Here is a 23419-nt window from a genome sequence, read left to right on the forward strand (position 1 = left end):
GAATGCTGTAGAAACACATGGTGTGGGCGTGCTGTCGTTCAGTCAAGTCTAACTTTTTGCGACCCCGTGAAAAATAGTTGGCCAGCTTCCTCTGTCTATGGAATTTTCCTGGCAAGAATACCACAGTGGGTTGCCATTTCCTCCTCCAGGTAGAGACACATAGGGGAAAGCCTTAATTTGACCTTAAGAAATCAAAGAAGATGCTCTAGATGAAATGCCATAACTTTAAGCAAAATGAGTGACAGGGTTGAGGTAGCATGAAATAAGGTTCAGTTTTTTATGGTGTGTATTTTAAGTAAATTTCATATTATTTTAGTGAGTATTAGTTGCATTCTTCCTCTTATTTGTTTTATTTTTGAGACATGGTAGCATTTTTAAGCAAAAAAAAAAAAAAAACAAAAACAAAAAAACCCTGCAGTCTTCTAACACATCCTAAATCCTTACCCTTAAATTTTTCAGACTCTTGATTGTCTTCGGTAGATAAACATGGCTAAAAATAGCAGCTGGAGCAGCATCTGCAATTCTAGTGAGAAATACTTTATAAGAAAAATAAGTAATAAAGTTTAAGGAGATTGCAAAAAGTAGAGATTTGATAAAGACTTCAGCCCTCAGAGAGGCCAGTGATAGTAGGAATTGATATAATTTCTTTAATGTCTACTTACATCATCTTATTTGATCCATAATACCATAATAGGTATTGTCATCATAATTTATTTCCTTGTTTTATAATCTGAAGGGAAGTTAGGATAAGAAAATTTAGGAAACTCAGTGTCCTGATTCCAGCTCTTGAAGTAATTGTCTTTTCTTCTACAGCACATTATCTGAACTCACTGTTCAGTTCAGTTCAGTTCAGTTGCTCAGTCGTGTCCGACTCTTTGCGACCCCATGAATCGCAGCACGCCAGGCCTCCCTGTTCATCACCATCTCCCCGAGTTCACTCAGACTCGTGTCCATCGAGTCCATGATGCCATTCAGCCATCTCATCCTCGGTTGTGCCTTTCTCCTCCTGCCCCCAATCCCTCCCAGCATCAGAGTCTTTTCCAATGAGTCAACTCTTCACATGAGGTGGCCAAAGTACTGGAGTTTCAGCTTCAGCATCATTCCTCCCAAAGAAATCCCAGGGCTGATCTGCTTCAGAATGGACTGGTTGGATCTCCTTGCAGTCCAAGGGACTCTCAAGAGTCTTCTCCAACACCACAGTTCAAAAGCATCAATTCTTCGGCGCTCAGCCTTCTTCACATTCAAACTCTAACATCCATACATAACCACAGGAAAAACCATAGCCTTGACTAGACAGACCTTTGTTGGCAAAGTAATGTCTCTGCTTTTGAACATGCTATCTAGGTTGGTCATAACTTTTCTTCCAAGGAGTAAGCGTCTTTTAATTTCATGGCTGCAGTCACCATCTGCAGTGATTTTGGAGCCCCCCCCAAAAAAAGTCTGACACTGTTTCCACTGTTTCCCCATCTATTTCCCATGAAGTGATGGGACCAGATGCCGTGATCTTCATTTTCTGAATGTTGAGCTTTAAGCCAACTTTTTCACTCTCCTCTTTCACTTTCATCAAGAGGCTTTTTAGTTCCTCTTCATTTTCTGCCATAAGGGTGGTGTCATCTGCATATCTGAGCTTATTGATATTTCTCCCGGCAATCTTGATTCCAACTTGTGTTTCTTCCAGTCCAGCATTTCTCATGATGTACTCTGCATATAAGTTAAATAAGCAGGGTGACAATATACAGCCTTGACATACTCCTTTTCCTATTTGGAACCAGTCTGTTGTTCCATGTCCAGTTCTAACTGTTGCTTCCTGACCTGCATACAGATTTCTCAAGAGGCAAGTTAGGTGGTCTGGTATCCCCATCTCTTTCAGAATTTTCCACAGTTTATTGTGATCCACACAGTCAAAGGCTTTGGCATAGTCAATAAAGCAGAAATAGATGTTTTTCCGGAACTCTCTTGCTTTTTCCATGATCCAGCGGATATTGGCAATTTGATCTCTGGTTCCTCTGCCTTTTCTAAAACCAGCTTGAACATCAGGGAGCTCATGGTTCATGTATTGCTGAAGCCTGGCTTGGAGAATTTTGAGCATTACTTTACTATCATGTGAGATGAGTGCAATTGTGCAATAGTTTGAGCATTCTTTGGCATTGCCTTTCTTTGGGATTGGAATGAACACTGACCTTTTCCAGTCCTGTGGCCACTGCTGAGTTTTCCAAATTTGCTGGCATATTGAGTGCAGCACTTTCACAGCATCATTTTTTAGGAATTTATATAGCTCAACTGGAATTCCATCACCTCCACTAGCTTGTTTCGTACTGATGCTTTCTAAGGCCCACTTGACTTCACATTCCAGGATGTCTGGCTCTAGATTAGTGATCACATCACCATGATTATCTGGGTCATGAAGATCTTTTTTGTATAGTTCTTCTGTGTATTCTTGCCACCTCTTCTTAAAATCTTCTGCTTCTGTTAGGTCCAGACCATTTCTGTCCTTTATCGAGCCCATCTTTGCATGAAATGTTCCCTTGGTATCTCTAATTTTCTTGAAGAGATCTCTAGTCTTTCCCATTCTGTTGTTTTCCTCAATTTATTTGCATTGATCCCTAAAGAAGGCTTTCTTATCTCTTCTTGCTATTCTTTGGAACTCTGCATTCAGATGCTTGTATCTTTCCTTTTCTCCTTTGCTTTTTGCCTCTCTCCTTTTCACAGCTATAATCAGGTAAATGAGGTTAATAAAATTATTTTCTAACATTGTTTCAGGGTTAAATTAGTGATTGAACAGCAAAATCTATTAAAATCATGTTGAGAATTATAAAGATTTCTGAAAATATAAATTTTTAATTCACTATATACTCAAGTGCCCTCAAAACCTTTGAGCTTTTGATCCTAGGAGTAGCTAACTATCAAGACTCCAATATTTAATTGAGTTTCTAATAATAAATAGTCCTTTACTGGTACATGAAAGAAAGACATTTAGACCAGTGCTTTGCATCACTGTTCAAAGTGACAGATTATTTTTTTTTACAACGGAATTGTCAAGTTATAAATAGATTTACAGCAAGATATCATCATAACTGCCCAAAACTTCCCAGTGCTTCAAAATGGTGATGTGGACATTGTGAATTCCTACAATGTCAGCACCACCAAATTCAATTTTAACTACAATCATAAGTTAGTACTAAGTATACATAATCCTTTCATTGATTGAATTTCTTCTTCATGTGTGAGATGATTTTTAAGATAAACCAAATGATGAAAATACACTTGCTCCTTGGAAGAAAAGTTATGACTAGCCTAGACGGCATATTAAAAAGCAGAGACATGACTTTGCCAACAAAAGTCTGTCTAGTTAAAGCTATGGTATTTCCAGTAGTCATGTGTGGATGTGACAGTTGGACTATAATGAAAGCTGAGCACTGAAGAATTGATGCTTTTGAACTGTGGTGTTGGAGAAGAATTTTGAGAGTTATTTGGACAGCAAGTAGATCTAACCAGTCCATCTTAAAGGAAGTCAGTCCTGAATAATCATTGGAAGGACTGATACTGAAGCTAAAACTCCAATATTTTGGCCACCTGATGTGAAGAACTGACTCATTTGAAAAGACCCTAGTGCTGGGAAAGATTGAAGGTGGGAGGAGAAATATCACTATTCCCTTCTTTTTTATGTCTGAATAATTTTCCATTGTGTAAACTATATCTTCTTTATTCATTCTTCTGTCAGTAGACTTTTATGTTGCTTCCATGTCCACTTCAGTACAGTCACTCAGTCGCGTCCAACTCTTTGCGACCCCATAGACTGCAGCACCCAGGCTTCCCTGTCCACCACCAACTCCCGGAACTTCCTCAAACTTGCTCATGTCCATCGAGTCAATGATGCCATCCAACCATCTCATCCTATGTCGTGCCCTTCTCCTTCTGCCTTCAATCTTTCCCAGCATCAGGGTCTTTTCCAGTGAGTCAGCTTTTCATGTCAGGTGGCCAAAATATTGGAGCTTCTTCTTCAGTATCAGTCCTTCCAATGAATATTCAGGACTGATTTCCTTTAGGATTGACTGGTTGGATCTCTTTGCAGTTCAAAGGACTCTCTAGAGTCTTCTCCAACACCACTGTTCAAAGGCATCAGTTCTTCAGTGCTGAGCTTTCTTTATGGTCAGCTGTCACATCTCTACATGACTACTAGAAAAACCATAGCTTTGACTAGACAGAATTTGTCTGCAAAGTAATGCCTCTGCTTTTTAATATGCTGTCTAGGTTGGTCATAGCTTTTCTTACAAGGAGCAAGTGTCTTAATTTCATGGCTGTAGTCACCATCTGCAGTGATTTTGGAGCCCAAGAAAATATACTCTGTTACTGTTTCCATTGTTTGCCCATCTATTTGCCATGAAGTGATGCAACTGGATGCCATGATCTTCTCTTTTTGAATGTTGAGTTTTAAGCCAGCCTTTTCATTCTCCTCTTTCACTTTCATCAAGCGGCCCTTTAGTTATTCTTAGCTTTCTGCCATAAGGGTGGTGGCATCTGCATATCTGAGGTTATTGGTATTTCTCTCAGCAATCTTGATTCCAGCTTGTGCTTCATCCAGCCGGGGATTTCCCATAAAGTATTCTTACATATAACTTAAATAGATAGAATGACAATATACAACCTTTACATACTCCTTTCCCAATTTGGAACCAGTCCATTGTTCCATTCTGGTTCTAACTGTTGCTTCTTGACCTGCATACAGGTTTCGCAGGAGGCAGGTAAGGTGGTCTGGTATTCCCATCCCTTAAAGAATTTTCCACAGTTTATTGTGATCTAACAGTTGAAGGCTTTGGCATAGTCAATAAAGCAAAAGTAGATGTTTTTCTGGAAATCTCGTGCTTTTTCTATTATCAAATGGATGTTGGCAATTTGATTTTTGGTTCCTCTACCTTTTCTAACACCAGCTTAAACATCTGGAAGTTCTTGGTTCATGTACTGTTGAAACCTTGCTTGGAGAATTTTGAGCATTTCTTTGCTAGCATGTGAGATGAATGCAATTGTGTGGTTGTTTGAACATTCTTTGTCATTACCTTTCTTTGGGATTGGAATGAAAACTGAACTTTTCCAGTCCTGTGGCCACTGCTGAGTTTTCCAAATTTGCTGGCACATTGAGTGCAGCACTCTAACAGCATCATCTATTAGGATTTGAAATAGCTCAGCCTGAATTCCATCACCTCCAACTAGTTTTGTTTGTTGTGATGCTTCGTAAGACCACTTGACTTTGGAATTCAGGATGTCTGGCTCCAGGTGAGTGATCACACCTGGGTCCTTAAGATGTTTTTTGTACAGTTCTTCTATGTATTCTTGCCTCCTCTTCTTAATATCTTCTGCTTCTCTTAGGTCCATACCATTTTTGTCCTTTATTATGCCTATCTTTGCATTAAAAGTTTCCTTGGTATCTTTAATTTTCTTGAAGAGGTCTCTAGTCTTCCCCATTTTATTATTTTCCTCTATTTCTTTACACTGATCACTTAGGAAGGCTTTCATATCTCTCCTTGCTATTCTCTGGAACTCTGCATTCAGACAGGTATATCTTTCCTTTTTACTTTGCCTTTGGCTTCTCTTCTTTTCTCAGTTATTTGTAAGGCTTCCTCAGACCTCCATTTTGACTTTTTGCATTTCTGTTTTTAGAGGGACATTCTTGATTGGCACCTCCTGTACAATGTCACAAATCTCCATCCATACTTCTTCAGGCACTATGTCAGATTAATCTCTTGAATTTATTTGTCACATCCACTGTATAATCATAAAGGATTTGTTTTAGGTCATACTGAATCATCTAGTGGTTTTATCTACTTTCTTCAATTTAAGTCTGAATTTGGCAATAAAGAGTTCATGATCTGAGCCACATCAGCTTCTGGTCCTGTTTTTGCTGACTGTATAGCTTCTCCATCTTTGGCTGCAGAATATAATCAATCTGATTTCAGAATTGAGCATCTGGTGACATCCATGTGTAGAGTTGTCTCGTGTTGTTGGAAGAGGGTGTTTGCTATGACCAGTGTGTTCTCTTGGCAAAACTCTATTAGCCTTTGCCCTGCTTCATTTTGTACTCCAAGGCCAAATTTGACTATTACTGCAGGTTTCTCTTGACTTCCTTCTTGTGCATTCCAGTCCTCCCTGATGAAAAGGACATGTTTTTCTTTGGCGTTAATTCTAGAAGGTCTTGTACGTCTTCATAGAACCATTCAAGTTAAACTTCTTCGGAACAGTGGTTGGGGCATAGACTTGCATTACTGTGGTATTGAATGGTTTGCCTTGGAAACAAACAGAGATCATTCTTTCATTTTTGAGATTGCACCCAAGTACTGCATTTTTGGACTCTTTTGTTGACTGTGAGGGCTACTCCATTTCTCCTAAGGGATTCTTGACCTCAGTAGTAGATACAAAGGTTATGTGAATTAATTTCACCCATTCTGGTCCATTTTAATTCACTGATTCCTAAAATGTTGATGTCGACTCTTGCCATCTCCTGTTTGAACACTTCCTATTTACCTTGATTCATGGATCTAACACTCTGGGTTCTTATGTAATATTGTTCTTTATTGTCTTGGACTTTATTTCCATGACCAGTCATATCCATAACTGGGCGTTGTTTTCACTTTGGTTCCATCTCTTCATTCTTTCTCAAGTTACTTCTCCATTCTTCTCCAGTAACATATTGGGCACCTACCAACCTGGGGAGTTCATCTTTCATTGTCCTATCTTTTTGCCTTTTTATACTGTCCATGGGGTTCTCAAGGCAAGAATATTGAAGTGATTTGCCCTTCTCTTCTCCAGTGGACCACGTTTTATCAGAACTCTTCACCATGATCTGTCCATCTTGGGTGGCCCCACATGGCAAGGCTCCTAGTTGCATTGGGCTAGACAAGGTTATGGTCCTTGTGATCAGTTTGGTTAGTTTTCTGTGAATGTACTTTCATTCTATCTGCCCTCTGATAAATAAGGATAAGAGGCTATGGTAGCTTCCTGATGAGAGAGACTGACTGTGGGGGAAACTGGGTCTTGTTCTGATGTAAACTTTAATCCAATTTTCTGTTGATGAGCAGGACTGTGTTCCCTCCTTGTTTTTTGTCCTGAACCCAAACTATGTTAGGGGTAATGAAGGTAATGGTGATCTCCTTCAAAACGACTTGTGCGTCATGCACCTTTTTATTTAGTGCCCCGACCCTATAGCAGGCCACTGTGGACCCTTGCCTCCACCGGAGACTCCTGGACACTCACAAGTTAGTCTGCTTCAATCTCTCATGGGGACACTGCTCCTTTATACTGGTGCCTGGGGCACACAAGGTTTGTTTGTGTCCTCCAAGAGTCTGTTTCCCCAGTCCTGTGGAAGTTTTGTGACCAAATCCCACTGGCCTCCAAAGTCAAATTCCCAGGGGATTCTCAGTCCCTTTGCCAGATCTTCAGATTGGGAAATTTTTTGTGGGTCCTAGAACTTTCTTAACAGTATAAGAGTTTCTTTGGTATAATTGTTCGATAATTGTGTTATTACTACCTAAAAGTTACAGTTACTACTTAAAAGTTACAATTAGTATTTAATACTAATTAGTAGTAGTGCTAATATTGTGAAAACCTATAATTATATTTTTAAATGCTTTTTCTGTACTCTGATACAGCAAAAATCTTTACTGTATATTAAAATTTTTAGACTATATTATTATACATTTTATAAATGTGAGAATTAAATAAGTTAGTACAACAAAATAATTAAACAGATATGATATATGTTTAATAAAAATAACTATGACATGTTTTTTTTCTATTTGTAGTCTTTATCCTTTTTTTGATAGTGTTAAAACTGAATATAGTGTATAGTAAAATTCACTCTAACCTGTAGTTTTCATCTTATGAAACCAGATTACATTGATTCTTAATGTCAATACAATATGATGGCATCAAAATAAATATCTGCTCAACAAAACTTTTCAGCAAAGAATACTTAGGACTTTACTTAATCACTTTGCTTAGTAGGTTTTTAGACTTGCGGGTATTAGTTCCCAGCTCTCCAAAAATTCCCATTCACTTTATATGTACAGGCTTGTTTTGGTAAACCAGCTGTTTTTCAATTTATTCCTTTGAATCTCTGAATTCATCATATAGTCTGTCCATGTCCAAAATATTCATGATTTAGAACCATTTTCAAGCACCTCGAATGTCAGCATAAGATAAAACACTATCAGAGATAATGGCTTTAAAGCACTTAAATAAATAGTTGTGAAATTATGAAATAAAGATTGGAATCCAATAAAGTTTTAGTTTTAATATAGAAATCATAAAGTCCTATTTAACATAACTGCTCTTTTCTGGTGAGATTTTTTTTTTTGTAAACAATCTTAAATCCCAAAAATAAGCAATGTTTTTCTGTAACTTTTTTTTTTTTTCTAACCTACACAGAAGTTCACACAACTTGGGTAGAATAAGATAGAGTATCTTTTACCAGATTCCTCATAGCTGCTTCAGAGCTCATCAAACAGTTTTGGAAAAACATATAAATGTGTCATATTGTAATATTTTTCTCCACTGTCATCTGTCATATATATAAAATTTAGAGAAAGACATTTTTCTTGCTCCATACTTTGAAAATAGGATTTTATGAAAGTCAGTATTATAGCATCTTGTCTATGGCCGGCCCCAGTAATAGTCATCCTGAAGGCACATGTCTCAAGGAGACTGTTTCCTTCCATTTTTAGAAAGTGAAAAGGCTCATTAAGTACTTCTACACACTTTGAGGAAACTGAAAAGTGACCAAATAATTTCATTATGAGTCCTCATTATCACAAGTAAGCAAATCACATCCCTTTTTAGAAGCATTTTCTACAAAGTGTACAGGACATTAAGTGGGTAACAGCTGTTCATTTTCTTTCTCTTTTTTTTTTTTTTTTCATTTTCTTTTGTAAAGAGTTTATAGACTGAATGACATTTTCCAAAATTTACATTTGCACTGTCTATCAAGTATGCAGACAGATAAGCAAAGTCTATTTTATGTCTGGACAAGATATTAACAGTCTTTTGTGTCTTCTGAAGTTTAATCAAAATCTTTATGGAAATTAAGAAGACAATTGAAACTTCATTTTTCAAATTGAAATATATAAGACCTAGGGGAAACATTATTTTGTTTCTGAGATTAAACACATCACTTTTTTGTCATTAGTAAGATCTGACAGAATCAGCTCTTTTCTGGTGAGATTTATAAGGAAGCAAAACATTGGTTATCAAAATTTCCCCTTTTGTCTACCCATAGGACATTTCATTTGCAACCTCTGAATCTGGAAAAGTACATCAGGAAAAATGCACCTTTACTCAGGTGTACAGACAAATCAAGGGAACAAAGCATTAATGCATGTTTACTCTTTTGGAATACTCAAGCTTATCCCATCGTTAATTTCAACTGAACATTGGTACCATTTGAGGGGAGATTGGAAAAAAAAATAGCTTTTTATCTTACAAAAACATTCCTGTGAGATTCAGCCTCTCTCCATACATTCACACTTATGCCTGGTCACAAATTAAATTCAGCATTTTGTGCAGTATGCTTTGTTTTTGTTACCTCTATAATCTAATTTCATGTATTTTTAATATAGCATAGTTGTTTAGCATTCTTTTTCGTTATTATCATTATATTATAGCTGTTCTCAGTTTCATCAGTGAACTCTTAGAAACATTGTCCCAGTATTAACAATGTTAAAAATCAATTTAGCAGTCTTGATACAAAGTACAACAATTAATCCAAACATTTAAGTCAAAGAGGAATTGAGGATCACAAGACACTAAAGTGGCATACTTAGGTTTCATCAGTCAGAATGATGCCATCATGTTTGACTCTATACTAGGAACTGCAGATCAGGGTTTCCAACATCAACAGTCAGGGGCAAGAACAGCAGGGGTCACTAAGGAAAGTGAATATTCAATGCCACAGACATTTGATACTAAAAATAGTGTTGCTTTCAGCCTCTATTTTCTAAACAGTTGTATGGATTTTATATTTTTCTTTCAAACTGAACCTATCTCTGATCTCTGAAATAGTTTCATTGTCTTGGAGAACATTTTCCCAGGATACCAAAATTTGATTGCTAAAACTAGGACATTCCTGAGCAAACCTGGATAGGTAGTCACTCTGCCATTGATGCTGTATCTGCCACATTACTAGCTGAATAATCTTGGGTAAATTACTTTTCTGTGCTCCAGTTTCTTCATCTGTAAATTGGAAGTAATAATAATATAATGTCATATTGTTTTATAGGACTAAGTGACTACCCTAGTAGAATAAATTAGCACCTCTAGAAGAATCTGGTATTTTGAAAGTTGTGTGTCAGCTATCATTATCGTCATCATTATTGTTATCACCATCATCATCATCACTGTCAGAAATGTTAAAGATGAAATTTTCTCTCTACCTCACTTCATTTCTTACCCTCACCCCACTTCTCTAAAATCTTTTTCTTATTTATTGCTTGATTACATCATTTACTTAAAAATATTCTAATTGGCCAGTTGTGTTGTTTTTTTTTTTTTTTTAATCAACTGTACTTTTAAAAAACCTATATCCCCATTTAATTCTCAGCTACTGTATGATACCTAGCTTCCACATTTCCTACTATTTTTTTTTCTGTTTCCTTCATTAATGTAGTTGTGAATCTGGCTCCCCAAATGTGATGAAATTTAAAAAATAATAATAATTCAAATCAAGTAAATCTTACATAAGTTAGGCATACAATGCTGTGCTTCTAAAACCAAAGAGATATTCTGAATAAGTTCTGTTGAACTCTGAAGACAGTTGGATATGTATGTTTTTGTGTGCTCTTACTTGCCAGTGTTTCTCTCGGCAGTTAAAGTCTGAAAATATTTGATTGATTTTTTTTTTCAATTTGATATAAATTTGGAAATTACTGCTGTGTTATTTTGGTTAATCTACATAAAAATCATAAGAAATGCAGCCTCATCATTCTTTTTACTGTTACTCAACTTTGACCTTCACCTTATTCCACAAAGAAAATCCTTATTTCCTCAAACCATTGAGCCCTTTATTTTGCCAAGTATTTGTGGAGTGACCTTTGTGTTTGATGATCTGTTGGAGCAATGCAAGAAACTTATTTCACAGAATTCTTACCACATTTATCAGAAAATAGGGCTTTCATAACAAACACTGGCTTCAGTAAAATTCTTGAGTCAGAACAATGCCTTATGCTGATGTGATACATTAATAACAAATCTAGTGCTCCTGCAATGGCAAAGAATTAAAAAATCAAACTCATTTTAGCTATATTACAAGCACTTCAGAACAAGATATGTTTGAGAGGCAAGTTAAAAAACATATTATTACACCTTAGCAAATCTGACTCAACATTAAAATAATACATTTTAATGCAGAAAGTAAAACAGATTCTTGAAAATTACTGACCAACAAATAATAATTATTATAGGGTAATTGTTTAAGCAGTGTCTGGAAAATTCAGCTTTCTAAAAATATATAAAAGAGAAAACATACAGAAGGGTTCAGAATTAATTCATACAGTTTATGTCCTATCTGGAAACACTTATGAAGTTAAAATGAAAAGCATTTCAAAATCTATTTCTCCATCTTATTTGCTGACTTACTTTTTGGAAAATAAAGTTGGAAATATCAAAATTTACATAAGGGTCTTAGTTGACTCAGATTATTTTTATATTCTGAGGCAAAAGCCACATTTTCCTATTCCATGAATTTGGGCTTTGTTTCATTAAATATACCTATTGGTTTATTTAAGAGTTTTATATTGACAGAGTGAGTTTCACAAAGCATCATTGTTTAAGCCATCTTTTTCCTTTGTTGAAGTACTTATTTCTTTTGTGGTATTTGAATTACTCAGTAACCCAACAGTGATGGCACAAAGCAGATTCATTGAGATGAAGATAAAAGGGAAATCAGAAACTTTCTGTAGCCTTTACAAAATATCTGCATTTCATATGTGAATATAAACTTCATAAAAAGCTAGAAAAACAAGTGTTATTTTCATAAACATTTCTTTCTAAAATGGAAGAGTCAATGAATTTCTTGGAAGTATATTCTGATGAATCATTCTGCTTATAATGATTCTGCATAGTTTTCCATCATCTTTAAGAGGTTAGTTGCCTTGAAGTTTTTTTTTTTATTTTTTTTGTTTATTTTTATTTTTTGTGAATTTTCCAAATGTTTTATGGTAACAGTTTATGGTACACTGGTACATAAGCAGTTTATGGTACTCTGGAAAAAATATGTATAGAGGTGAAATTAAGTACCTTTGGGCTTTGTTATATAAATATCATAAACAGAATTGTATAGTAATGAAGGGCTTCCCAAGTGGTCTTAGTGGTAAAGAACCCATCTGCCAATGCAGGAGACTTAAAAGATGAAGGTTCAGTCCCTGACCTGGGAAGATCCCTTGGAGAAGGGTATGGCAACCGACTCCAGTATTCTTGCCTAGAGAATCCCATGAACTGAGGAGCCTGGCAGGCTACAGTCCATAGGGTCACAAAGAGTTGGACACAACTGAGGCAACTTAGCACAAACATATAGCAATAAAGGTTGAATTCAGATTCTAAAGTTAAAATCTCTCTCCTCATATGCTATGGACATATTTTGCTCTTAATTTATAATAGTGCAAATATTATTAATGATATAAAGTAAACTGACAATGTTATAAGAAGAAATTAGGTAATTCATTAGTTGGTTGCAATAATGTTTGATATCCTTAGGCAAAATAACATTAACATTTGTTCTTGCTACAGTTATTATTTTTCTGTTCTACCCTGTATTATTCGTATAGACTTTTGACTTTTAAATGAAGGTTGCTCTCAAGCATGAAAAAATTTAAGAATATTTTTAGATTAATCAAGAACAAAGAAATATTGACTTCCTTACTTTCACAGATATTATCTTACCACACAATAACCTGAATCCTCTGTTATTTTATCTGTATATGTATGAGGTTTTGATACTGTAAAGGGTAGGTAGTTCTTCAAGATAACAATTGCAAAATTAGAGTGACAAGGTTAAATCCGCATCTTTTGATTCTCAGATTTACTCTGTAGTCCTCTTATTTCCATGCAGAGTTTTGCCTTCCTTGTCATACTGACACCTTGATATATCCACATATTTTAAGATATTGTGGTTTAACAGTCTCCTCATTCTCCAGCTCTATTTTTTAAAATATCTTATTCAAGATTTTAGAGCAGGTGATTTATGAACCAAAGTGGGTGTTCCCTGCTGGTCCCATGGTTAAGACTCTGCTTCCACTGCAGGGGCAGGGATTCAATCCTTGGTCAGGGAACTAAGATCCCACATTCCTGCATGTTGCATGCCATGTGATGTAGCCAAAAAAGTCCCAAAGATTGGGCAGCATGATGCAACTTTTAGTTTATAATCTAAGGCCATTTCAGAAGAGAGGAATAATTAGAGAGAGATTCATTTATTCAGTTCATATATTAATTGTACATCTATTCTAGGATGCAACTTTATAGGACCTGAGGATACATTGGGGATCAGAAGATAAAACAACTTATTCTCTTGGAGTGCAATTTCTAGTAGAGGCCACAGATGATAAACAAATAGTAATAAAGTATCTAATATAGGTAAATGTTAAGGGGAAAAATAATGCAGGAAAAATAATAGAGTCAGTTGGGTAAATGATATTTGCAATTTTAGATGGGATGATTCAAAAAAGCTCTGTGAGAAGGTGACATTTGAATGAAGTACTGAAGGAAGGTAGTGGATCAAATCACACAGCTATCTTTTGGAAGAGCATTCCAGACCAAGAACACATCAAGTACAAAGTTTGTGAGGTTGGAATGTGCTGGACATATTCATGGGCCAAAGGAGGCCAACTGGGGTTGAGTAAACTGAACGAAGGGGAGAATAGAAAATGTTTCCACAGAAGCACAGATTTCTGGGACCTTGTAGATCTTTGTAAAGACTTTGGTTTTTACTTTTATTGAAATGGGAGACATTGGATGCTTCCATCAAAGAGTCTTATTACCTGACTCACTGATGGAAGCATCCAGTGTCTCTATCTTGTTGAATAGAGAGGAAAGGACAATAGAGATGAGGGTCAAAGTAGGGAATTCATTTAGGAGGCTGTTAAAAAAAAATCAGGTGGTTCTAACCAGTGTGGTACAATTGAGATGACTGGCAGCTGTCAGATAGAAGACAGGATCTATGAGATTTCTTGATGGATTAAGAGTAATTTGTGTGTGTGTGTGTGTGTGTGTAAAAGGAATCAATATGATTCTTAAGTTTTTGGCCAGAAAACTTCAAAGAATGAAGTGTTGCTATTTACTGAAATGAAAAAAATAGAGGGAAATGTAGATCTGGGGGTGAGAGTGGAGGGAGAAACAGGATAAAGGACTCAGTTTTTAACATAATGTTTGATATTGATCCTTTTTAAATTCCAATGGAGATTAAATGGAAGCTAAAGCTATACTGATGTAAGAGGGTCCGGGTCCTAGGACATTTGGTCTAAATGGTGCAGGGTTATAACCATTCAAAAACAAATATTAAGCATTTCTTATGTGTCATGTCCAGTACTGAGTACTGGAATATAATAATAAGATATATGCTTAAAAAGATCTCAAGTCACATAATGATATGTAGTTCATGTCAAAGGTGATTTGAATTATATAGTGTTCACAAACATGAAACCTTGGAAATAAGAATACTTGATCTGTTATAGCATTGTTAAAGATATACTCCTATTTGGAGTTTTAGTCAATTGACCATCCTCTTGAAGAAGGGTTGGTTTTTATCATGGCTTGGTCTCCTGAAATTTCTGATATGACAGATATAAAGAATGCTAAACTCATAGATCTTGTTCACATTTAGTGCCCATCATTCTTTCTCTTTCATCTTACTGATAAAATTCGAGTGGTGAGTTGCATTTGATCACAGTATGGTATATATAAGGTTGTTGATGTTTATGTTTTCTGAGCTAGACAGTATTACCTGAAAGATGATTATTAATTAATTGCTAGACATTTTTGTTCTTCATTTGAGTATTTTGTACTTTTTGTACTGTTGTTTTGACATTTGGTACTCTTCTCTTAATAACTCTGCATGAGGTTAAGACCTGTGAAGGCACTGAGTATAGTATATATACATTTCTAATAATGCAACTACCCAGGAAAGACAGAAGTTATTTGGTTTCTTTTTTTTCTTTTTTTTTTAGTTTTATAGATCTTTAGGATACATTTGAGAATGTAGTATATCTGCCATTTATGAAAGACTGCTGTGCTGAACATTGGTGCTTGATATTCAATTACAGCATCTTTCCTTTAAGTCAAAGAAGAGAGCAAATAGCCCTCTGTTCAGGGAACCAGTAGCACTAACCACTCTCCAATAGTAACAGTAATTTAAGCTGTCAGAGACCAACACTAGTCTGTGTCCCCTGGAGAAAAAAGCAGTTAAAGCAAAATTTCATGTGGTTTTTCTTTCATGATTTGAGCTCCTTCTGAGAAATACATCTAGAGTTATGCAGGAATATATCAAAACTGTTTCATTGACAGTGTCCTAGCAGAGTTCTTTATCAGATAACAACTGTGAAGTTGTATCTGGCGGTATGTGAAGTGCTGTGATTCAGGTTGCAGCATGGTGGCTCACTTGTAAGGAGAATTTCCACATTCAGAATAATCTTTGTATGAAGTTTCCATAAAACATAAAAGGACGAAGTCTGGATAAAATAAAAAAAATTAAAAAAACTGTATATATATATATTTCTAAGGTGAACTAACAATGTGGGAGTCAATGAAATGTAAATAGTAACTCCATCCTAAAACAAAAATCAATGTGTATGATCTCTACAGTTGAGAAGATGTCAATTAGAAACATATCTCTTTGTTTTCTACTAAAAAATTTCCTATGCACATGTTATTCTTTTTTCTACTTATGCATAGACCCATAAAAATCAGTGTAATTGAATTGTGTCTTTTAAAATTTTATATAAATGGAATCATACTGTATAGGTACTTTTTCTACTTGCATTTTTTAAAGTCTAATATTAGATTTTTGAGAAGTATTCATGTTTGGGACTGTATCTCTAGAATACTAATTTTCTACTCCTCTTTTGAATACCATTTCCTAAGTATCAACCAATATTTATTTATTAACCCTTTTGATGGAAGTTAGGTCTTTAAGACTTTTCAAGAAACCTAGAAAGAAAAAAGGAATTGACAGTCAGAAAATTTCTCAAGTCTGCTCCAACATGTTGGCATATCAATGTGTTGCTACTGCTAAGTCGCTTCAGTCGTGTCCGACTCTGTGCAACCCCATAGATGGCAGCCCATCAGGCTCCCTGTCCCTGGGATTCTCCAGGCCAAGAATACTGGAGTGGGTTGCCATTTCCTTCTCCAATGCATGAAAATGAAAAGTGAAAGTGAAGTCGCTCAGTCGTGCCCGACTCTTAGCAACCCCATGGATTGCAGCCTACCAGGCTCCTCCATCCATGGGATTTTCCAGGCAAGAGTACTGGAGTGGGGTGCCATTGCCTTCTCAATGTGTTGGGTTACTATAAATTCTCAAGCTTCACAGAAGTGGTTTTGGATGGAGGTAAACTATCATAGAGTAGAAATAGAGTTTTGAATCTTAGAACAAAGACACATGAGATTGTGGAAAAACCAAGAAACGTGTCAGGTATGGAACTCACAGGTCTATAACAGAGCCACAAAATGCAGTTTCAGTGTGGAAGGTCTCATGAGCATATTTCTTTTTCATAATTCTACTATCTGTTTTGGGCTTCTTATATAGTATAGTAATTTTGAATGCTTATTTTCCATCTGTATGTAACAGGTTCTATTCATGTAAAACCTTTTAGGGATCACAATTCTTGATCTCTTTAAGCCCTTCAGTATGAATATAAATCCAATGACTATCCTTTTTCTTTTAGATCTTCTACTAAATAAATGGTACACATATGTGACTGTCCTTCAGAATTAACTGGGAATCTTTATAAAATCACATACTTTTATGAACTCAACCTTGGAAATTCTGATAAAGGATTTATAGAACAGATAAATTATAATTTTTATTTAAAAAACAATAATTCAGAGAACACTTCAGTTAAGATACCACTTCCCTAAATGTTTAACGATTTTTAAAGAAAGTATTCCCTAGCAAGAATTGTTTAAAAACAAGTTGTAAGAAAGCAACATGGTGTAGAAAAATGAAAAGCTTTACCTTGAAATCTTTGGCCAGAACTAAGTTGTTTTGCTTCAACTATTTATATGCTGAAAATGAACATATCTAAGTAAGGTGTGAACACTACTGACAAACTGATTTACACCTCAGAGTAAAGATAAAACGCATTACCTGTGGACTAGGAAAAAATAAATAAGTCGTCTTACTCATTGTTTGTGTGGAGGATTTTTAATACATTTTAAAAATCATGTTTCATGAATCCAGGCCCTTATAAAACTTTGTAATTCATTATATATGATTGGAACTTACGTATTTTTTGTCATGTTTCTAGCATAGTGATGCTGTCCATGACCTTCTTCTGGATGTGATCACCTGGGTTGGAATTTTGCTGTCCCTTGTGTGCCTCCTGATTTGCATCTTCACATTTTGCTTTTTCCGTGGGCTCCAGAGTGACCGTAACACCATCCATAAGAACCTCTGCATCAGCCTTTTTGTAGCAGAACTGCTTTTCTTGATTGGGATCAACAGAACAGATCAACCAGTAAGCAACTTATGTTGTTATCAGAAAACAATTTCTCCACTTGTAGCTTTCCAATACTCAAAATATTATTGTTTGAAAGTGTCCTCTTTTCCAGTTGTCTTAGTTAAGAATTTTCATATCTTATTCAGTTTGCCCTTTTTCATGTCAATTGTCATAAAGAAGTAGAGAATATATGGATGTATGAATGTACATTTCTTGAGAAATTCTGTTCATAAATTTGCCTTTCTAAAGAACCATGTTTCTTTATTAGTCTTTATTTTTTAATCACAGAGCTGAATATTGAGGAGAGTTAAGTAATTTAGGGAATGGAGGAGTATCTTTTCTAATGCGTATTTGTTATTCTTTAATAATAAACTTTTTAAAGACAGTGGAAATTATGTTGAAAATTGCATGTCTAACATGACTTTTTAAATATAAATTTATTTATTTTAATTGGAGGATAATTACTTTACAATATTTTATTGGTTTTGCCATACATCAACATGAATCTGCCACAGGTGTACACATGTTCCCCATCCTGAACCCCTCCTCCCACCTCCCTCCCCATACCATCCCTCTGGGTCATCCCAGCAAAAGAGACACAGATGTATAAAACAGTCTTTTGGACTCTGTGGGAGGGGGCGAGTGTGGGATGATTTGGGAGAATAGCATTGAAACATGTATAATATCATATGTGAAATGAATTGCAAGTCCAGGTTCAATGCATGATACAGGATGTTAACATGACTTTTCTAATTGACTTATTTTGGAAAATAGTTCAAACTGTATACTGTGTTTTTTGTTTTTTTTTTTTTTTACTTTACAATTCTGTATTGGTTTTGCCATACATTGACATGAATCCACCACGGGTGTACATGCGTTTAATTTATATACTTGTCCCAATTTTGTTTTACACTTTTTATTTTTTCAAGTTCTGTTTACATTTTAAATGCTAATGTCATACTTTATTACTAATGACATTTAGCCATATCAAGAAAGGAAGGGAAGGAGGGAGAGAAGAAAGGAGGAAGGAAGGGAGTTAAAGAAATAAAAGAGGATAATAAGGAATAGTACCAGCCAACTGTTCTTGATAAAAACAAAACAGAAAATATGATCAACAGTTCAGTTCAGTCGCTCAGTCGTGTCCGACTCTTTGCGACCCCATGAATCGCAGCACGCCAGGCCTCCCTGTCCATCACCATCTCGCAGAGTTCACTCAGACTCACGTCCATCAGGTCCGTGATGCCATCCAGCCATCTCATCCTTGGTCGTTCCCTTTTCCTCCTGCCCCCAATCCCTCCCAGCATCAGAGTCTTTTCCAATGAGTCAACTCCTCGCATGAGGTTGCCAAAGTACTGGAGCTTCAGCTTTAGCATCATTCCTTCCAAAGAAATCCCAGGGTTGATCTCCTTCAGAATGGACTGGTTGGATCTCCTTGCAGTCCAAGGGACTCTCAAGAGTCTTCTCCAACACCACAGTTCAAAAGCATCAATTCTTCGGCACTCAGCCTTCTTAACAGTTGAACTCTCACATCCATACGTGACCACAGGAAAAACCATAGCCTTGACTAGACGGACGTTAGTCGGCAAAGTAATGTCTCTGCTTTTAAATATACTCTCTAGGTTGGTCATAACTTTTCTTCCAAGGAGTAAACATCTTTTAATATCATGGCTGCAGTCACCAACTGCAGTGATTTTGGAGCCCCCAAAAATAAAGTCTGACACTGTTTCCACTGTTTCCCCACCTATTTCCCATGAAGTGATGGGACCAGATGCCATGATCTTCGTTTTCTGAATGTTGAGCTTTAAGCCAACTTTTTCACTCTCCTCTTTCACTTTCATCAAGAGGCTTTTTAGTTCCTCTTCACTTTCTGCCATAAGGGTGGTGTCATCTGCATATCTGAGGTTATTGATATTTCTCCCGGCAATCTTGATTCCAGCTTGTGTTTCTTCCAGTCCACCGTTTCTCATGATGTACTCTGCATAGAAGTTAAATAAGCAGGGTGACAATATGCAGCCTTGATGTACTCCTTTTCCTATTTGGAACCAGTCTGTTGTTCCATGTCCAGTTCTAACTGTTGCTTCCTGACCTGCATACAGATTTCTCAAGAGGCAGGTCAAGTGGTCTGGTATTCCCATCTCTCTCAGGATTTTCCACAGTTTATTGTGATCCACACAGTCAAACGCTTTGGCGTAGTCAATAAAGCAGAAATGGATGTTTTTCTGGAACTCTCTTGCTTTTTCGATGATCCAGTGGATGTTGACAATTTGATCTCTGGTTCCTCTGCCTTTTCTAAAACCAGCTTGAACATCAGGAATTTCATGGTTCGTGTATTGCTGAGGCTTGGCTTGGAGAATTTTGAGCATTACTTTACTAGCGTGTGAGATGAGTGCAATTGTGTGGTAGTTTGAGCATTCTTTGGCATTGCCTTTCTTTGGAATTAGAATGAACACTGACCTTTTCCAGTCCTGTGGCCACTGCTGAGTTTTCTAAATTTGCTGGCATATTGAGTGCAGCACTTTCAGAGCATCATCTTTCAGGATTTGAAAGAGCTCAACTGGAATTCCATCACCTCCACTAACTTTGTTCATAGTGATGCTTTCTAAGGCCCACTTGACTTCACATTCCAAGATGTCTGGCTCTAGATTAGTGATCACATCATCATGATTATCTCGGTCGTGAAGATCTTTTTTGTACAGTTCTTCTGTGTATTCTTGCTACCTCTTCTTAATATCTTCTGCTTCTGTTAGGTCCATACCATTTCTGTCCTTTATCGAGCCCATCTTTGCGTGAAATGTTCCCTTGGTATCTCTAATTTTCTTGAAGAGATCTCTAGTTTTTCCCATTCTGTTCTTTTCCTGTCTTTCTTTGCATTGATTGCTGAAGAAGGCTTTCTTATCTCTTCTTGCTATTCTTTGGAACTCTGCATTCAGATGCTTATATTTTCCCTTTTCTCCTTTGCTTTTCGCCTCTCTTCTTTTCATAGCTATTTGTAAGGCCTCCCCAGTCAGCCATTTTGCTTTTTTGCATTTGTTTTCCATGGGGATGGTCTTGATCCCTGTCTCCTGTACAATGTCACAAACTTCATTCCATAGTTCATCAGGCACTCTATCTATCAGATCTAGGCCCTTAAATCTATTTCTCACTTCCACTGTATAATCATAAGGGATTTGATTTAGGTCATACCTGAATGGTCTAGCGGTTTTCCCTACTTTCTTCAATTTGAGTCTGAATTTGGTAATAAGGAATTCATGATCTGAGCCACAGTCAGCTCCTGGTCTTGTTTTTGTTGACTGCATAGAGCTTCTCCATCTTTGGCTGCAGAGAATATAATCAATCTGATTTTGGTGTTGACCATCTGGTGATGTCCATGTGTAGAGTCTTCTCTTGTGTTGTTGGAAGAGGATGTTTGCTATGACCAGTGCATTTTCTTGGCAAAACTCTATTAGTCTTTGCCCTGCTTCATTCCGCATTCCAAGGCCAAATTTGCCTGTTACTTCAGGTGTTTCTTGACTTCCTACTTTTGCATTCCAGTCCCCTATAATGAAAAGGACATTTTTGGGAGGTGTTAGTTCTAAAAGGTCTTATAGGTCTTCATAAAACCGTTCAACTTCAGTTTCTTCAGCGTTACTGGTTGGGGCATAGACTTGGATAACTGTGATACTGAATGGTTTGCCTTGGAGACGAACAGAGATCATTCTGTTGTTTTTTGTGATTGTATCCAAGTACTGCATTTCAGACTCTTTTGTTGACCATGATGGCTACTCCATTTCTTCTGAGGGATTCCTGCCTGCAGTAGTAGATATAATGGTCATCTGAGTTAAATTCACCCATTGCAGTCCATTTTAGTTTGCTGATTCCTAGAATGTCGATGTTCACCCTTGCCATCTCTTGTTTGACCACTTCCAATTTGCCTTGATTCATGGACCTGACATTCCAGGTCCATGATCAACAGATAATATCTAATATATTAAACAAATTTTATGCCCACTTGTAACTTTTGTGAGGCCCTTTCTATGTCCCTTAAATTCATAAAAATAGCACATTTGTTCTCCTGACTAAAACTACAAATGAAAACTCATTTTTTTAGAAGACTTTTAGGCATAATAAATAATTCATTCACTTACTGCTGTTCTCTAGTATGAGTCCATATGTATAGTCTTCACAATGAAAAAGCAGTTGAATTCATTTTTGTGATTATGCTTCATGATTAATTAAAAGGTGCAATTACAGTGATTATACTTTTAATTGGTTATCATATACAAATGTGACAATTTTTCTCAGAAATGCATATAGATGAATAAGCAATCAAAGTACACATCTTTTTCTCCAAAAACTACTCTCTGATAACAAAAGGTAATAGTTGAAGCCCTAACTCTAAAAATCAAGAAACTGTGATATTTCCCAAGAAGAAATCATTTCATTCTCTTTTTAAGCTGCAATTCAACTGCTGTTTGATTTTTCCTTTCACTTAGAAACCTTATTTTTGCTTCTTGATGATACATATGGTATGATAAACTTCTCCAAATTTTGCAGATTACACAAAACTAATTTCTGACAATAGCGTGAGGACAATGATTGATATGAAACTTGGATATGTGCAGTTCAGCCCAGCTGTCTTTACTCTTGTTGCTGGATATGTGTCCTCTTCCTGCATCTTATATGGCAGTTAAGCTTTGCTTTCTCTCTCTGTGGGCCTCCCTGGTGGCTTAGACATTAAGGAATCTGCCGGCAATTCTGGGGACATGGGCTCAATTCCTGGGTTGGGAAGATCACCTGGAGAAGGGAATGGCAACCCACTCCAGTATTCTTGCCTGGAAAATCCCATGGACAGAAGAGCCTGGTGGGCTTCTAAAGTCCATGGGGTTGCAAAGTGTTAGACACAAGTGAGTGACTTTCACTTCCCTTTTCTCTCTCTAGCTCCTTTGGTGCCTGACTTCCGTATCACCCCTTCATCATCATCTCTCTAACCCAAGGATATAGACCTGCCTTTTGCCTCATGTCTCAAGGATCATACTCATCATTGAATCCATACTAATCAGATCATTTGTATGAATTTGTTGCCTCTTTTTTTTTTATAGGAACCACAGATTTTACTTAGGACTCATAAAAATAAAGACTTCCCCTCCAGAAGAGTGAGAATTTCAGGAACAGACATAAGAAAATTAATATACGGTCAGCTGAAACTTGTAGTACCTTAGAAAATATGACAGAGTAGGGCCAGCTGCCTTTTTAACCAAGCTTGTGTAGACCACCATTTAGTAAAATAACACAAAAAAATAAGAAAATGAAAGCACTTATGGAACAGTTTATTTTTACCAGATCTACTTTTACATCTTTGCAGTACAAACTTCGCAATTCAGGTTAAATCCTTTCTGAAACAAGGCAAGGAAGAAATAAATGATTAATAATAAGTAATAATCTCATAAACTATAATTATTATATTTTTATTTTGAGCTATTTTTCTCCTTGGTTTTAGTGTTTCTCCTTCATTTACATTGAATAATTTAGTATGTTAATAAATACAGGATTATTTATACAGGACCAAGAAAAAAACTTGTGAGATCTATTTTAAAACCTTTAGACTAATCTTCAGTATAATTATCAATAGGATCTTCTTAGTACATTTTCTTACATGTTATACTTTTTTCTGATTATAATGCTCTGCTTTCATCCATATATATTATTAATAAAATGTTAAATATGGCAAATAGATGAAGAAACAGTGGAAACAG

The 23419-nt window shown here is 36.2% G+C and overlaps 1 protein-coding gene across 1 annotated transcript in view; it reads left to right on the forward strand.

The window, feature by feature from the left end:
• Positions 1 to 23419, forward strand: part of ADGRL3 (adhesion G protein-coupled receptor L3) — a 734126-nt gene that overhangs the window by 600848 nt on the left and 109859 nt on the right. Inside the window, exon 16 of the mRNA XM_040238287.1 lies at positions 17496 to 17705. Coding sequence (XP_040094221.1) covers positions 17496 to 17705 — 210 coding nt within the window. The remainder of the gene's footprint in view (positions 1 to 17495; positions 17706 to 23419) is intronic.

This window comes from Oryx dammah, unplaced genomic scaffold (genome assembly GCF_014754425.2).
Source record: "Oryx dammah isolate SB20612 unplaced genomic scaffold, SCBI_Odam_1.1 HiC_scaffold_3, whole genome shotgun sequence".
In the NCBI taxonomy this organism is placed as follows: Eukaryota; Metazoa; Chordata; class Mammalia; order Artiodactyla; family Bovidae; genus Oryx; species Oryx dammah.